General features: G+C 40.0%; 1 protein-coding gene across 11 annotated transcripts in view; it reads right to left on the bottom strand.

Moving 5' to 3' along the window:
* SAMD13 (sterile alpha motif domain containing 13) overlaps nucleotides 1-17,648 on the bottom strand; it is a 78,605-nt gene that overhangs the window by 24,376 nt on the left and 36,581 nt on the right. For all 11 annotated transcript variants that reach the window (XM_070078160.2, XM_017345578.4, XM_070078162.2 and 8 more), the window contains one exon: nucleotides 450-561. In XM_070078160.2, coding sequence (XP_069934261.2) covers nucleotides 450-561 — 112 coding nt within the window. The remainder of the gene's footprint in view (nucleotides 1-449; nucleotides 562-17,648) is intronic.

The raw sequence follows: 17,648 nt of genomic DNA on the forward strand, positions 1-17,648 counted from the left end.
CAGAATTTGATGCTAAATCTTGTGCTTATTGCACTTCACCACCAACACCTAGACAGCAAACTCAAATTTATGGATTCAGCAGGTGCCAAGGACAGCAGCAGCAGGTATGGCATGTCTCCCAGTCAAAGCTGACCCTTCCTTTTCTTCCCTGTTTCCTGCTTTCTGGTATACCTGCATTAAAGATAGGGCTGATGATCTATACCCTGAGCACGATCAGTCATTCAGAAGACATTGGTGTTAATGAGCTTTTGCCCTCCTCTCAGCAGCTCCACTGTGCCTCAGGACTGGCGCTTCTCTCTTGCAGGAAGGAATCATTAGACTGTCTCCTTCCCCACTCAGTTTTTTAGTGGCTGATCCCTCACTGCTCTTTGGTCCTCCTCCTCACTGCTTCCTCCCACTGTGGACAAGGGAGGGGACTGTGTTCACAACATATCTCCAGACTGAGTTACCTGTTCCTGGAAAACATTAGCTTGCTCCTCAAATCCTGCTGTCCGGAAATAATTGACGACATCCATCACAGCCCAGTCTGCAGGATCAGGTGGTCTTCCATTTTCCACAGAACTGCAAAACACGAATCCAGACAGTCATTCTGCGGTACATGCATAGGATGTGTCCAGAATAACTGCTTGACCTCCCAGCTCACAGGCCTTCTTCCCTCGGAGGCCCAGAGCTCAGTCTACCTCTTGCAGGATCAGAATCACTCTTAGGTTTCTTGTGTCCAGAAGGCGATTACTCTTACTGGTTTAGTTACTGCTTTCCTAATGACTATGTAATCTCTAATATAATTTCCCACACTTTCTTTTCTAATTGTGATATTCAGAGTGGCCCAGTCATACACTTCAGTTAAGAACACCAGGTACTTTACAAGGGGACCAAGTTTATCTCTCTCTTCCCATCTCCTACAACCTTCTTCATTCCCATCCCTAAATATCCAGGGATAAAGCCATTCTCTGACAGGTCACACCCTTTCATGGATCCAGGCCTTGCACACTCTATCCCAGCCACTTACAATGCCCCCTTCAACTGCCTCTACTCCATAAAACCCCACCATTCCAAGCAGTTCAAAGGCTACCTAGCATTTCCCAGCTCGGACAGCTTTTTATCATAAGCTCCTTTCAGTTCTAGAGTTCCACTCAAAGTTCCCTTGTAGCCTCCTGTGCACTGGATTTTACCAGTTATTGGACAGCTCCTCCCATTGAAGTGTAAAATGTGGGCTAGGGGTACACATGTGAGCCAAGAACATTTCTCATTTTATTGTTCCTGGTGTGAAGCATATTCTTAGGAACTCAATCAATACTGTCCAAATGAATACACAGGTGACAACTGAGCATCAAAGGCAGCCCTCCCCACTAGATTCACAGAGGAGCGTGAGAGGAGCAGAACAGAGAGTGCTAACGATTGGCAGTTCCTGTGACTTTGCCTCATTTCCACAGTTCAGGAGTATTTTCCTTTCCACCTCATCCAGGGTGAGTCTCCTGCTCTGAGTGTACATCTGATCACACTATTCCTCTGCTTAAAATCTCTCAAAAGCTTTCTGCTGTCCTTATGATAAACTATAAATAGCTTAAATTGACTTAGGAGGTCCTTTGGAACAAAACCCCCAACCTCTTCAGCTAGGAACAGCTTAAGGAGTGAAACGACTCAGCTCTTATCCTTATGAGTCTTACAGTCCTGGGGGAGGACACTGATAAAGAATTATACAAATAAACACATTGCTGCAGGTCATGTTAAACACTAGCAAGGACAGGTGCAATGTATCATGACAGTTTTAGGGGCAAGGGAAGCTTTCCTATGTAAGTTTCTTTTGAGGTACAGCCTAAATAGCAGTCAAAAGTTATCCATGAGGTCAGGTGAAGATTATTCCAGGCTGTGGAAAATCTCCTACACCACACTCAGGATTTTGTATTTTTGCTAAGAGCAATACAAAGTTGTTAAATGGGCTTCTGTAAAGAGGATGATCAGATCAGGTTCACGTTTTAAAAAGGAGAGTATTAGGGAGGAGCAGAGGGAAAAAAGAGGTACCAATGAGAAGCTACTGCAATCATCTATGCAGGAGATCATGGTAATTTGGACCACAGTAGTGCTATGGAAAAGGAGAGAAGTGTGTGGATTTAAAAGGAGTTTAACGGGGCTGGCGCTGTGGTGTAGTGGGTTAAGCTGCTGCCTGCAGTGCTGGCATCCCATATGGGCTGCAACCCTGCCTTTAAAAAAATAAATAAATCTTAAAAAATAAAAGAAGTTTAACAAATAAATTAGTATGACTTACAGGTGCTAGATACAGAGGAAACAGAAGTGTTATAGGGGAACTGAGTGGGTGGTGGTAACATCACAGAGATGGCACCCCCAGGTTTAGTTAGACATGTTGAATTAGAGGCACCATTCATGTCTAAGTGGAGACTTAGTGTGGGATTTGAGTCTGAAACTCAATGTGGAGGAGTGGGCTACAGACACACATTTCAGAGACAGAGGCATCTGGATGGTAACCGAAACCTTGAGAGGATGACAAGAAAACTAGGCCTAGAACTAAGCTTGCAGAGATTGAACACTTAGAAAAGTTGAAAAGATTGAAGTTACTTTTAGTGGAAATAAAGTATTTCCTGAAGGTTTTCAAACATCTAAAAATCAATAGACTAGCTGCCTCACCCTTAGCATAGTGTTTTGCTCAAAGCAGAAACTTGAGGTATTTGAGTAAACAAACTAACAAAGAACCCCAAAAACCAACTTCTGTTCTAGTTAAAGAAAAGGCAGTCACTAATAAATGGCCAATGTGATCACCAATTTCTCAACAGTACTTTACTAAAAAACATTTAGGACTAGTGCTTATTAATGAGAAGTGTTTTTCCTTTTGGGCTTAGAGACTGTCAATCTATAAGCACTGCATGACCATATTCAAATGCAGCCATGCACATGCACGACATGCACGCACACCCGCCCTTCCTATCATGTAACAGGCAATATACATCGGAGGAACAAACATTTTTCACCTTAGCATTGTCAAATATTAACCATGTATTTCAAATTTAAAATTCATTTGAGAAGTAGGCAAAGAAAGAGAGAGAGAGGGAGAGAGAGAAGCAGACACACAGAAAGAGTTCCCATCCCCTGGTTCATTCCTGAAACATCCACAATGGCATGGACTAGAGCCAAGAATGCAATCTAGGTCTCATTCATGGGTAGCAGGAACCTAATTACAAAGCCAGCATCACTGCTTCCCAGGGTCTGCATTAGCAGGACACGAGAGTTTACAGCCAGAGCCAGAGCCAGGTATCAAAATCAGGTACTCCAATATGGTGTGTGGACATCTTAACTGGTGTCTTAACTGACAGGCCAAATACCTGCCCCTATGTATTTTTAAATCACTGCTAACAGTTATAAAAATTATCCCATGTGCTGAAATTTTCCATTTACACATGCAATCATGAGGTGACATTTGGGACCCTCTTCAAGGTACCATTTTCTTTCCCTCTCTTGCTGAAGGTGGCCTTGAAGAATGTTTGAAAAGGAGTTCCTTGTTCTAACAGATCTTTTGAGTTTTCTAATCAGCTCACTTGTAGCACTGAGCAGTCCCACTGGACAGACTTAAGGAGTCCCAGAAAACATCTAATTTTACTCTCTATGTGGCTGACTTCAATTAGTTGCCTTCCTTCATAAAAAAGTTTTTCAATTTAATAATGAAGTTTGTTATGTTGTGGTTTTAGGACAGGAGGCTTTTCTGATGTTAATTCTGTTGGGATAGAACATCATCACTTCCAGAAATCTTCAATATTACTTTAAAAGATGTATTTGTTTGTTTTTGCTTGTTTGAAAGGCAGACTAAAGGGGAAAGAGGAGTTCAGATAAAGGGAGACGGAGAGACATCATGCATCCACTGGTTTACTCCCCTAAAGGCCACAAACAGCAGGGACAAGGCCAGGCTGAAGCCAGGAGCCTGAAACAGCGCCCAGGTCTCCCAAGTGAGTAGGAGAGGACTTGGGCCATCATCCAGCACTTTCCCAGATGCATTAGCAGACACCTGGATCGGAAGCAGAGCAGCCCAGACCTGAACTGAACATCCCAACATGGGATACGGGAATTGAAAGCAGCAGCTTAACCTGCTGACACAATGCTAGCCTCATTTCTGCAACATTCTGGGGTACTAGCAAAGATTTTGTAGAATTGCTGGCAGGACACCATGGTGAACTGGAGTAATGCATAACTAGCATCCTCTCATATGCAGGATGAGGAAATCCACCTAGAGGAAACAAGAGGTTGGAAACTAATCAATATATTTAGTGACTGATCTGTTTAAGGGTAACTTTACTAGCCTGCTCCCTTCTCTGCCTAGGAAGCTCTAAATAATTTAGGAAAAGTCACATTAGACTACTCAAATTTTTTTTTTAAATTTGAAAGTTTTATTTAAATGTTATACATCATTATTTTGAAAATTCTTAGCAGACAACACATGCTTTCAATCTAGATAATAAAGTCATTTATAAATATCCTGAATATTTTGAAACTTTTGTAGACTATGCCCTTTGAATTGCATTTAAATATTTCTAACTATTTTTTTGTTTGTTTGTTTGTTTTTAACTTTTATTTAATGAATATAAATTTCCAAAGTACAGCTTATGGATTACAATGGCTTCCCCCCCATAACGTCCCTCCCACCTGCAACCCTCCCCTCTCTCACTCCCTCTCCCCTTCCATTCACATCAAGATTCATTTTCGATTCTCTTTATATACAGAAGATCAGCTTAGTATACATTAAGTAAAGATTTCAACAGTTTGCTCCCACACAGAAACATAAAGTGAAAAATAATAGATGATTTTTTAAATGATGATGAAATCAGATCAGACCTATTGTCATGTTTAATCCCAGTGAGAGTCAAGTTGGGAATTGATAATTTCTTACTCAAATTTTGAGAAACAAAAACTGCCTGTCTTCATCTGTGCAGCTCACTGGCAGCTACTACAGCCCTGCCTGGTACATAGCCCACACACGGTAAAGACCTGTTATGTTCAGTGGACTGACAACCAGTCTACAATAAGCATTTCACCCAGCTCCTTAGCAACTGGTTACTGTGGGCTGCTTTTGGGCTTGGAAAGGTTGAGAAACTCATTGAAAATTATATAGGAGGTAAAACAAGAATTGGATTCCCAAATTACTTGACTCCAAATCTATGCTTTTCTAACTATACTTATTGACTGATTCAACGACTATTTACTGCAAGCCTACGGCGGTCTTCTCACTATTATGCTACATGTAGGGTTACAGAGACAGAGAATGTAAGTCTCGGCCCTCAGGGAACTGGCAATCTGGGGAGGGAAAGCAGAACAGCCAGTGCTAAATGTTAGAACCAAGGCGTGAACACAGTGCCACCGAGAGTGCATGCAGTCAAGTGCCTGACTAGTTCTGCCTGACTTGAACACATGAAGATTTTCAACAAGTTTAAAAGGCCTTTGACTCTAAACTAGGCCCTGATGGGGAGATGGCTTGCAGAGACACACGTACTCAGGCACACATCATCACTCCTAGATTGCTGATGTTAATACATGATGGGTGACTGCATTGGGTCCTTCCAATAGTTTCAGCAACACTTTTAAGGAGGAAGCTGAAAATGATCCAAAACAACATGAAGAACAAGGGCGAGTTGGGTGGGTTGGGGAGCTTGGGGAAGAAGCCAAGGCCAAATAGTATCTGACAATGGGACATTTTAGAGGAAGGAATTAAGGGGCATCTTTCCCTGCTGGGAAATGATATGTCTCCTCAAGGACTGAGATACTTGTGGCCAAATAGACACTTAACCTTATTCCTTTATAAACTGAACAATTTTCTCCACATCTTTTCTTATAGTGTACACATATCAAATCCAGGAGAAATTTAAGTGACAATTTGAAATCTCTCTCAAATGTTGGTTCCCCTGCAGCTGCTAATTTTCAACTGATGAAATGAGATGGCAGATATAAAAGTGCCATTGTCATTTAATATTTATTATTCACTATCATCCTAGCAAAATGTTTCTTAGAACATATATTAAGATATATTAGTATTTTTCTAAGCACAAATTCTCATATGTACATGTATTACCAAAAATTAGAAAGAAATGGAAGACAGAAACTGTTCCTTTTCAGTCTCTTCATGTAATAAAATCAATGTTCCCAATTAACCCAGTTTACCTTGTAGCCCTTGTGCAAATGGTTAGATATATAATGTATTGATAAAAATCAAATCATGTACTGATAATTCACACTAGGAAATGATTATCTCTTCATTAAATAATCACTTCCATTTTAAATAAAGCTAGAGATAAAATCATGAAGACAGAAATTAAATAAATGTGTCACAGATAGGCAGATTAATTGAGGCCTTATTATGAACTTTTCCATGTTGGCACATCATAATTTTAAATGCTGGTACCAAAAGTCTATATTTTCCTTCATAGTATATAAAATCAGGTGGAAAATAGTTGACTTTCTTTATCTAAGTCTAGCACATGGACATTTTTGTAGTTCTGAAGGATCTTACAGATTCTAAAGGCTGATCAGGTCAAAAGGGTAGTCTGGACAAATACAATCTACACGTGACTCCACAACTTCATTGTATTCATTGATTACATTTCTACTTCAAAGTTTGGCATAAAAGTTTCTTTGAATGCTGGTTAACATCTTATGATGATATATTTGCCATATCGCTCCTTTTTTTAAAATAAGTTTTATTTTATGTATTTGAAAGTCAGAGTTACGCAGAGAGAGAGGAGAGGCAGAGAGAGAGAGAGGTCTTCCAACTGCTGGTTCACTCCCCAGTTGGCCGCAATGGCTAGAGCTGCGCAGATCTGAAGCAAGGAGCCAGGAGCTTCTTTCAGGTCTCTCATGTGGGTGCAGGAGCCCAAAGATTTGGGCCACCTCCTATTGATTTCCCAGGCCATAGCAGAGATCTGGATCAGAAGTGGAGCAGCCAGGACTTGAACTGGCGGCTTTACCTGCTATGCCACAGTGCCAGCCCCCAAATCACTCCTTTTATAAAGTTAATATTCTGAATGTCAAATTATTTTTATGCAGGGAAATGTACTTTTTTTTTAACTGCCTTGATCTCTATAACTTATTTTCAAAATTAGATTAACCTACTCTTTGCCCATGTCTTAAAACAGGCTTTGGCTAACAGCAATTTAACTCTGATATTAATAAATTAATAATGATCTTTTTGCCTATGACATATCTAAGAATAAAGACATTAAAGAGAAACCATTCCTTTCTCTCTCTCCCTTCATACTAACAAGTAGTATCTGGCTAAAAGGCAGGCCTAAAAATAGAAGGGAAGAGCCGGCGCCGCGGCTCACTAGGCTAATCCTCCGCCTAGCGGCGCCGGCACACCGGGTTCTAGTCCCGGTTGGGGCGCCGGATTCTGTCCCGGTTGCCCCTCTTCCAGGCCAGCCCTCTGCTGTGGCCAGGGAGTGCAGTGGAGGATGGCCTAGGTGCTTGGGCCCTGCACCCCATGGGAGACCAGGAAAAGCACCTGGCTCCTGGCTCCTGCCATCGGATCAGCGCGGTGCGCCGGCCGCAGCGCGCCGGCCGCGGCGGCCATTGGAGGGTGAACCAACGGCAAAGGAAGACCTTTCTCTCTGTCTCTCTCTCTCACTGTCCACTCTGCCTGTCAAAAAAAAAAAAATAAAAATTAAAAAAAAAAAAAAAATAGAAGGGAAGATTCAAAGGTTTTTGACAAGACATTTTTCATTTTTTAATGTTTGTACAAATAAGAGTTGACTGCATTTAGCTGCTGCATATCCAAGCTAAACTGCTTAAAAAGCAAATAATTCAGCTGGCGCTGCAGCTCACTAGGCTAATCCTCCGCCTTGCGGCGCCGGCACACCGGGTTCTAGTCCCAGTCAGGGCACCGGATTCTGTCCTGGTTGCCCCTCTTCCAGGCCAGCTCTCTGCTGTGGCCAGGGAGTACAGTGGAGGATGGCCCAAGTGCTTGGGCCCTGCACCCCATGGGAGACCAGGAGAAGTACCTGGCTCCTGCCATCAGATCAGCGCGGTGTACCGGCCGCAGCGCGCCGGCCGTGGCGGCCATTGGAGGGTGAACCAACGGCAAAGGAAGACCTTTCTCTCTGTCTCTCTCTCTCACTGTCCACTCTGCCTGTAAAAAAAAAAAAAAAAAAAGGCAAATAATTCATCAAGGCTTCTGTGTATTCCAAACTCTTTATCCTAGTATTCCAAGACTTGATTCACACATAGCTGTCTAGTTTATATGGAAACCCAATTGGGCAACATCTTAAACATTACAGTTCCCATGACTTTGCCTATGTCAGTCACCTCTGTTCAACATCCAGGGATTAGAAGTCCTACTTGATTCTTATCAGTTAAATGTCCCCATCCAAACACCTTTAATCAATGTTTTAATCCAGTCACTAATTAATTAATTTTAACCTGCTTACTGTGAACCAGGAATGTGACAAGCTTTGGAAACTCATTGCCTAATGGGATGGACAATCTCAAGTCAGCTGAAGGATGAAGAGCCATGTTGTTACCTGCCTTATTCCGAAAAGTGGTTCAGGAATAGGACAAATGGATAGATGGAGGACGAATGCAAAGTCTGCTTGGCTGTGTGAGTCAGGCTGGGCCAGGTGTGTGAGTTAGAAACTTTGGAGTCCTGAGTCAGCAGCCGTCCCAGAAGCAAGTGCCTGTAACAACTTTGTCACCTTTGGGCATCATTTCTCACCTCTGTAATAGGTCTCTTCTCTCAGGCTGCTTGCTCTCCTCTGAAATCACACAGTAACTCATCCATGCCATATCTCTACCTGGGCATCTTCCTAACACCTCGCCCCATCTTTCTGAAAACAAATAATCCCACACAAACAGCTACTTTTCTTGTTGGTACATAACTTACAGAATAAATCAAAAACTGTGAACTAAAGAAGGTCATTCTTTTCAAAATGTCTCAATGAATTTGTTTTTTATTTGTTACTAGATACACTTGAACATTTCAAATCCTAATCACTAATAGTAAAGACAACAGCCCAGAGGCAGCTGGAAGAACCTTTTCTCCCTGCTCTGTCACAGCACAGCAGTCACTATTCTAAAGGAGTAGCGTGCGGCTTTATTACTTCAACAAATTTGGCTTTCCTTCCTTCTAAGGGATCTAAGAAACAAGATGGACACTATATAGAAAACAGTAACCTTTCAAGGCTGCTAATCCATCCAATACATAATGAATGTCTGTAAAGCTGCTGGCCTTAACTTGAACTGCTGTTGTTTTCACACTTAAAATAGGATATCTAACTATGGATAGATTTTTCCACTTTATTCTTCTGAAGTATACACTTACATTTAAGAAAGTTATTTACAATACAAAAAATAGTACAAATCAAAACAGTAAATAGACTCAACTCTTAATTCACATTATCATTCAACTGAAGGGACTATTTCTCATAAGAACATATAAAGGAAAAAAGACAGCTGTAAAATGTGAATTTAGGTTCTCTAAGAAAAATTAAACTGTACCAGTTACAAGTATGCTAACTAACTCTCACTATTTCTATATTCTAGAAACCACTCAGCAAAAAACAGTGGATCTGAGCATTGTAGGTATTTATAGGACACCTATATGATCTAACAGACATACACAGAACATTCAAACCAACAACACTGAGTATTCATTGTTCTCAATCAGACATAGAACGTTATCCATGATAGATTACATTAGGTAACAAAACAATACACAGCAAAATTAAGAAGATCAAAATCATACCAAGCAGTTTTTTTCAATCACAACAGAATGAAATTAGGAATAATAGTGGCAAAAAAAAAAAAGAAAATTTACAAACGTGGAACTTAAACAACAAACTTTTGAATAATCAATGGATCAAAGAAGAAATAAACATGGAAATTAGATAATATCTTCAGACATGAAAATGAAAACAAGACATACTAAAACTTACGGGATGTAGCAAAAAGCAATACTAACAGAGAAATTTACAAACACTTATGCTAAAAAAAAAGAAAATTTTCAAATAAACCTAACTTTACACACATGGAACTGGAAAAATAGCACACTAACTGAAAGTCAGGAGAATGAAGACAAAATAAAAATAAGAGAAGAAATAAATACAATAGAGAATGGAAAAACAGTAGGAAAAAATGAACAAAGTTTTTTTTAAAGATTTATTTATTTATTTGAAAATCAGAATTACAGAGAAGAGGGAGAGAGAGAGACAGAAAGATCCTCCATCTACTGGTTCCCTCCCCAAATGGCCACAATGGCTGGGGCTGGGCCAGGCCAAAGCCAGGAGCCAGGAGCTTCTTCTGGGTCTCCCACTTGGGTGCAGGGGCCCAAGCACTTGGGCCATCTTCTGCTGCTTTTCTCAAGCCATTAGCAGGGAGTTGGATTGGAAGTGGACAGCTGGGACATGAACTGGTGCCCATATGGGATGTTGGCACCGCAGCCAGTGGTTTTACCCACTATGTCATAATGCTGGCCCCAAGAGCTTGTTTTATGAAAAGTTGAAAAAAAAGTGATAGACTTTTAGCTCAAAAGGAAAAAAAAAAGCAAAAACCCAAAACCAGAAATAATGAAGAAAATTAGAGTGGATGCTATAGAAATAAAGAGGACCATTACAGACTACTATAAACAGCAAACTGTATAACCTAGAAAAACGGGTGAATTCCTAAAAACATGCAACCTACCAAGACTGAATCATGAAAATAAAGAGCCTAAACAGATGTATAACTAGTAAGGAGACTGAATAAGAAATGAAAAACTTCCCAGTACACAGCAAACATTTGGCCTAGAGTTTAAGATGTCAGAATGCCCACGTCCCACATTTGAGTACTTGGGTTCGATCCCTAGCTCTGGATCCTGATTCTAGCTTCCTGTTAATTGTAGAGCCTGGAAGGCAGTAGTGATAACTCAAGTAATTGGGTTCCTGCTACCCTCATCGAAGACCTGGATTGACTACTGAGCTCCCAGCTTCAGCCTGACCCACTCCTGCCATTGTGGGCATTTGTGGAATGAACCAGTGGATGAGAGCACACACGTTCCCTCTCTCCCCTACCCCTCTACCTCTTAAACAAAACAAAACAAAAACACAACACTTTCTAACAAAGGAAAGCCTAGGACAAGATAGCTCCATTGGAAAATCTTATTATACATTTAAGAAAGAATTAACAGCAATCCTTCTCAAACTCTTACCAAAAACTGAACAGAAGGGAACACTTCTGAACTCATTTTCTAAGGCCAGCATTATCCTAATACCAAACCCAGAAAAAGATGCCACAAGAAGACTACATGCCAATATCCCTGATGGACATAGCCACAAAAATCCTCAACAAAAACCTATCAAATAAAATTTAACATTAAAAGTATCATATGCCAAGACCAAACAGTAGTTATTCTTGGAATACAAGAATAGTTCAACATACAAAAATCAATTCATGTGGTATAGCACATTAACAAAATGAAGGATAAAAATCACATGGTCATCTTAAGAGACATAGAAAAGTATTTGACAAAATTCAACACTTTTCATGACAAAAACTCAGATCAAACTAGGAACAGAAAAAAATAACCTCAATATGATAAAGGCCATATATGAAAAGGCTACAGAGTTAACATCATACCCCATGGTGAAAAACCAAAAACTTTTCCATTAAGATCAGAAATAAGGCAAGAATGTCTACTCTTGCTACTTCTGTTCAATACAGTGCTATAAGTTCTAGACAGAGCAAGAAAAAAGAAATAAAGGGCATTCAAATTAGAAAGGAGTGATGTGATTTTATTTATACAGAAAACACTAAAGATGCCAGCAAAAAGTTGTTAGAACTAATAAATTCAATTAAATTGCAGGATACAAATTAATATACAAAACCAGCTTTAGTTCTACATACTGATAATGAACTATCTGCAAAGAAATTAGGAAAAAACTCATTTATAATAGCATCAATAAAAGTAAAATAATTAGGAATAACTTTAAACAAGAACATTGAAAAATCACAAAACACCAGTGAAAGAAATTGAAGAAGACACAAACAAATGAAAAGACACCTCACTATATTTGGATTGGAAGATTTAAACAAATATTGTTAAAATGTCCATATGACCTAAAACAATCCACACATTCAATGCAATCTCTATCAAAATTCCAAAGTTTTTTTTTAATAGAAACAGAGAAAATTTCTAATACAGAACTAGAAAAGAACTCAAATAGCCCAGACAGTATTGAAAATGAATAAAGCCACAGCATCACATTTTCTGGTTTAAAAATATATTATACAGCTATGGTAACTTAAACAGTATGGTACTGGGATAAAGGCAGACATATAGAACATTGGAAAAGAACAGAAAACCTGCAAATAAATCATATAAAATCATTTATGGTCTAATGATCTTTGACAGGGTGTCAAGAATACACAATGGGGAATAGTTAGTTTCTTTGACAAATGGTGCTAGGAAAACCTGATATCCACACAGAAAAGAATTACATTGGACCTCTATCTTATATTATATACAACACAAAATGGATTAAAGATTTAAATATTAGACATAAAGCAATAAAATTCCTAGAAGAAAATATAGAGGAAAAATTTCAAGACAGTGATTTCATGGATATGACACCAAACACACTAGCCAAAAAACAAACAAAAAAGACAAATACAGACAAGTAGGACTATATAAAATGAAACAGCTTCTGCACAGCAAAGGAAATAATCAATAGAATGAAAAGACAAACTACAGAATGGGAGAAAAGTTTCAAACCTTGTATTTTATAAGTGGCTAAGTTGCGAAATACAAAATGAACCCTTATAACTCAACAGCAAAAAAACTAATAACCTGGCCGGCGCCATGGCTCACTAGGCTAATCCTCCACCTGCGGCACCAGCACCCGGGTTCTAGTTCTGGTCGGGGCACAGGATTCTGTCCTGGTTGCTCCTCTTCCTGTCCAGCTCTCTGCTGAGGCCCGGGAGTGCAGTGGAGGATGGCCCAAGTGCTTGGGCCCTGCACCCCATGGGAGACCAGGAGAAGCACCTGGCTCCTGCCTTCGGATCAGCACGGGGCGCTGGCTGCAGTGCGCCGGCCACAGTGGCCATTGGGGGGTGAACCAATGGAAAAAGGAAGACCTTTCTCTCTCTCACTGTCCACTCTGCCTGTCAAAAAAAACAAAAAACAAAAACTAATAACCTAACAAAAACTGGCCTAAAGGCTTGAATAGATTTTCTTCCTTAGAAGACACACAAATGACCAATAGGTACATGAAGAAAGGCTCAGGCTCAATGTCAGGATTTACCAGGGAAATGCAAATTGAAACCACAATAAGATATCAACACCCGTCAGGATGCTATAATCAAAACAACATGACAAATGTTAGCAACAATGTAAGTAAATTGGAATCTTTGTATACTGCTGGTGGAAATGCAAAAATGGTATAGCCATTATGGAAAACAGTATGTAGCTCTGTACAAATATTAAAAATAGAAAGACTATATGATACCAGCCTTACTTCAGGGTATTCATCCGAAAGAACTGAAATCAGAATCTCAAAGATATCTTAGCACTCCCATTTTGTGACTGTACTAGTCACAACAGCCAAGATGTGGAAACAACTGAAATATCTATCAATTGATAAGTGGATTGTTAAAAAAAAATGCGGTCTACATACACAATGGAATATGACTCAACCTTAAAAATGGAGATTCTTTTATAGGCGACAACATGGATGAATCCTTGAGGACATTATGCTAAGTGAAATAGGCCTGTCACAGAAGACAAATCTGAGAGGTATCCAAAATAATCAAACTCATTGAAGCCACAGTGGTTGGCAGTCGGGAGAAGAGGAAGAGGTGCTGTTGCTAATCAAGTGGTATACAATTTCACTGACATAGATTACTAAATTCTGGAGATCATGCTTATAGATAGTGACACTGTATTCGTATACTTAAAATTTTTTAAAGATGTCAATTTCGTATTAAGTGTTCTTATATTGAAAAAAAAAAAAGAAACCACTTGGCACTAATTTATCCCATTATACATTATCCACAGAGGGTTACAAAATCATATCTTTATTACAAAGGTCATTTTTCAGGTTTTAATTATTGGCTCAGTTTTCTTCTTTCTTTCCATTTTCTTCTCCTGTCAAGAGGCATTTAATATTTAATCATTTAAAGTGTCTCTGAATTCTTATTTGAGTTCCCTTTATTTATTATTTTTTTTGACAGGCAGAGTGGACAGTGAGAGAGAGAGACAGAGAGAAAGGTCTTCCTTTTGCCGTTGGTTCACCCCCCAATGGCCGCTGCGGCCAGCACACGGCACTGATCCGAGGCCAGGATCCAGGTGCTTCTCCTGGTCTCCCATGCAGGTGCAGGGCCCAAGTACTTGGGCCATCCTCCACTGCACTCCTGGGCCACAGCAGAGAGCTGGCCTGGAAGAGGGGCAACCGGGACAGAATCCGGCGCCCCGACCGGGACTAGAACCCGGTGTGCTGGCGCCGCAGGCAGAGGATTAGCCTAGTGAGCCGCGGCACCAGCAGTTCCCCTTATTTTTAATACACAACCTTGACCATTGTGATCACCTTCCACTTCAGATTGCTGTTCCCTACAAAGAAGCGCATCCCAAGAACTATCTCATTACTGGATTCAGACTGAGTCATGGCATGACGATTGTAGGCACTGATAAAGGTGGATGGAACAGACTATGGAAAACAGTATGGAGATACCTCAAAAATCTGAATATAGACCTATCATATGACCCAGCCATCCCAAACTGGGAATTTACCCAAGGGAAATTAAATCAGTATGCAAAAGACCTATCTGCACCTCTATGTTTATTGCAGCTCAATTTACAATAAGCTAAGACATGGAATCAACCTAAATGTTCATCAACCAAAGACTGGATAAAGAAATTGTGGGATATGTATACTATGGAATACTACACAGCAGTAAAAAATGATGAAATCCGGTCATTTGCAACAACATGAAGCAAGCTGGAAAACTTCATACTTAGTGAAATAACGCAATCCCAAGGAGACAAATACCATACTTTCTCCCTATTTTGGGAGAATTAATAGCGCTTCTAAAATGAAAGCTATAGAAGTGAAATTGACACTTTTAGAATCAATGACTTGAATAGTCCTTGACCTGACTGTTGAGGGACAGTTTATTATTGTTACTTTTTATTTTGTATTTCCTTTTTTGTTTTCTTTTTCTTTTCTCTCTTCATACTATATGTTGAACTCTTTATGTAACATAGAGTTAATCATATGTATATTAAGTCAACTGGAAAAAGATCCCAGTAAAAAATAAGAGGGAGAAGGTAGTCTATAACTGTGAAGCAGTATAGCTCTGCCTACAGTCCTAAAGACTGACTTCTAATGGTGAAGCCTAAAAACTTGTCATGGGACTCCAGACCCATTAAAATCGGTGGTATAAATGCCATCTTAACTGTTAAAATGATCATATTAAATGTTAAAGTCAACATATAGATAGGTTTAAGTGTAAAAGTGATCATATAAATAACATCAAGTGCATGGTAATAATAATAGACAGAATTAAAAAGGAAGAAAAGTCCAATATGGGAAGCAGTCCACACAGCAGACTCCTAGAATGACATTCGCTGTAAATAACACTATGACCTCAGAATCAACGCTTAAGGCTTCTTGGTCTGGAAGAAAGGCCTATGAGAGTATTTCAGGCATGGAAAACCAAGACTCTGTGGCTAAAAAATATCCTACACGGAGGATCTCTGTGAGACCTCAGGGGAAAGAAAGGGTCATCAAAGAAGGATGTACTTTTCTCTGAATGGAGGAGAGAACATCCACTTTGCTTATGGCCATGTCCAAATACTGATGGAATCTATGGTCACAAAAAGCCTCCATAGCCTTGGCATCCCATGGCAAGAGACTTGGGTGATCAGTGACATCATAAATAAGAGTGTTAATTGTTAAAGGAACAACAGAAGTCATTGTGCACTTACTCCCCATGTATGACCTCTGTCCTTAATGAGTTGTACTATCAGAATCGACTGCAAATCTTGTTCTCAAACTGTACTCTATATGATGTGTGTGGGGAGGGTGCAAACTGTTGAAATCTGTGCTTAATATGGAGTTGGGGCCGGCGCCGTGGCTCAATAGGCTAATCCTCCACCTTGCGGCGCCGGCACACCGGGTTCTAGTCCCGGTTGGGGCGCCGGATTCTGTCCCGGTTGCCCCTCTTCCAGGCCAGCTCTCTGCTATGGCCAGGGAGTGCAGTGGAGGATGGCCCAGGTGCTTGGGCCCTGCACCCCATGGGAGACCAGGAAAAGCACCTGGCTCCTGGCTCCTGCCAGGATCAGCGCGGTGCGCCGGCTGCAGCGGCGGCCATTGGAGGGTGAACCAACGGCAAAGGAAGACCTTTCTCTCTCTGTCTCTCTCTCTCACTGTCCACTCTGCCTGTCAAAAAAAAAAAAAAAAAAAAAAAAAAAAAAAATGGAGTTGGTCCTTTAAACTAAAAATGAACCATAATTAAGGAGATGGGAGAGGGAAAGGGAGGTGAGATGGGAGTCAGGGTGGGAGGGTGCGTGGGTGGGTATGGAATAAAGAACCTCTATATTCCTAAAGTTTTATCTATGAAAAAATACACTCATTAAATAAAAACTTTTAAAAAACAACAACAACAACAACAACAACAAAAGTGAATGGAAGAGACAGGAGTGGGACGATGGAGAGAGAGGACTCAGGAACTACTGAGGGAGCTAGAGAAATTCCCCCCTTGCTTTCAAAGAATACACAACCAAGAATTACTAGTTATTTATATGATGCCACAAGAAGACAGGCTTAGGAGTAAGTGAACAAAAGCTGGAACCAGTAATCAGAGCACAATTAGTTCTGTCAGTTTTCCAGTCCTCCTTCCCTAACCAGTCAGGCCAGGTTTCCAGGTAAGCAATCAAATACCTTGTGAGGTTATTCATTGAATTCCAGATGTGACTGGTTCCCTTATAGATGGAGATGTGACTGATATGGATTGCAGTATCTGTAAGTATGGTTGAGCTTCTGAAAGGAAGTAGTAGTAACCACTGTTTTATTATTATTACATTAAAAATTATCTGATAATTCTTCAATGATATCAGAATTTTGAAATTCTAAAAGTACTAATACTTTATTAGTAATAACTTCTAACTCTACCCTAACATTTTACTTCTACCATCTACTTCTTCTCTAATTTACACAGGCAAAAATGATAATTTCTTTAACTTAATGTTTAGTTTAATTAGGTATACAGCCAGCTTTGTGTGTGCATGTGCATGTGCGTGTGTGTGTGTGAGAGAGAGAGAGAGAGAGAGAGAGAGAGAGAGGTATTTTAAAAGCTAGCATTATTTTAAAGTTAGTTTAAAACATTACAACATTAATTACCAAGACAAAAAGTATGAGACAAATGAGAGGAATTAGCTCCCAAATTAAAAAAAAGTCTTTGTTTCATAGTAAAACAACACACTGAACAAAAAGGCAGAATGTGTTGAGATAAATACGTTCAAAAAGACATGGCATTACTAAGAAATAGCTTGCTCTCAAAGACCTTGCTAAATTTTGTTACTGAGAACTTTCTATTGCAGCAGTTCCTGTGCTGAGGAGGGTCACACCGGGGGTGGGTGGGTAGATAAACTGCTTCCTGTTGAAAAGCTGCTGACTTATTGTAAGCATCTGTCA

This window comes from Oryctolagus cuniculus, chromosome 7 (genome assembly GCF_051225735.1).
Source record: "Oryctolagus cuniculus isolate XC-2025 breed Fujian yellow rabbit chromosome 7, ASM5122573v1, whole genome shotgun sequence".
Classification (NCBI taxonomy): domain Eukaryota; kingdom Metazoa; phylum Chordata; class Mammalia; order Lagomorpha; family Leporidae; genus Oryctolagus; species Oryctolagus cuniculus.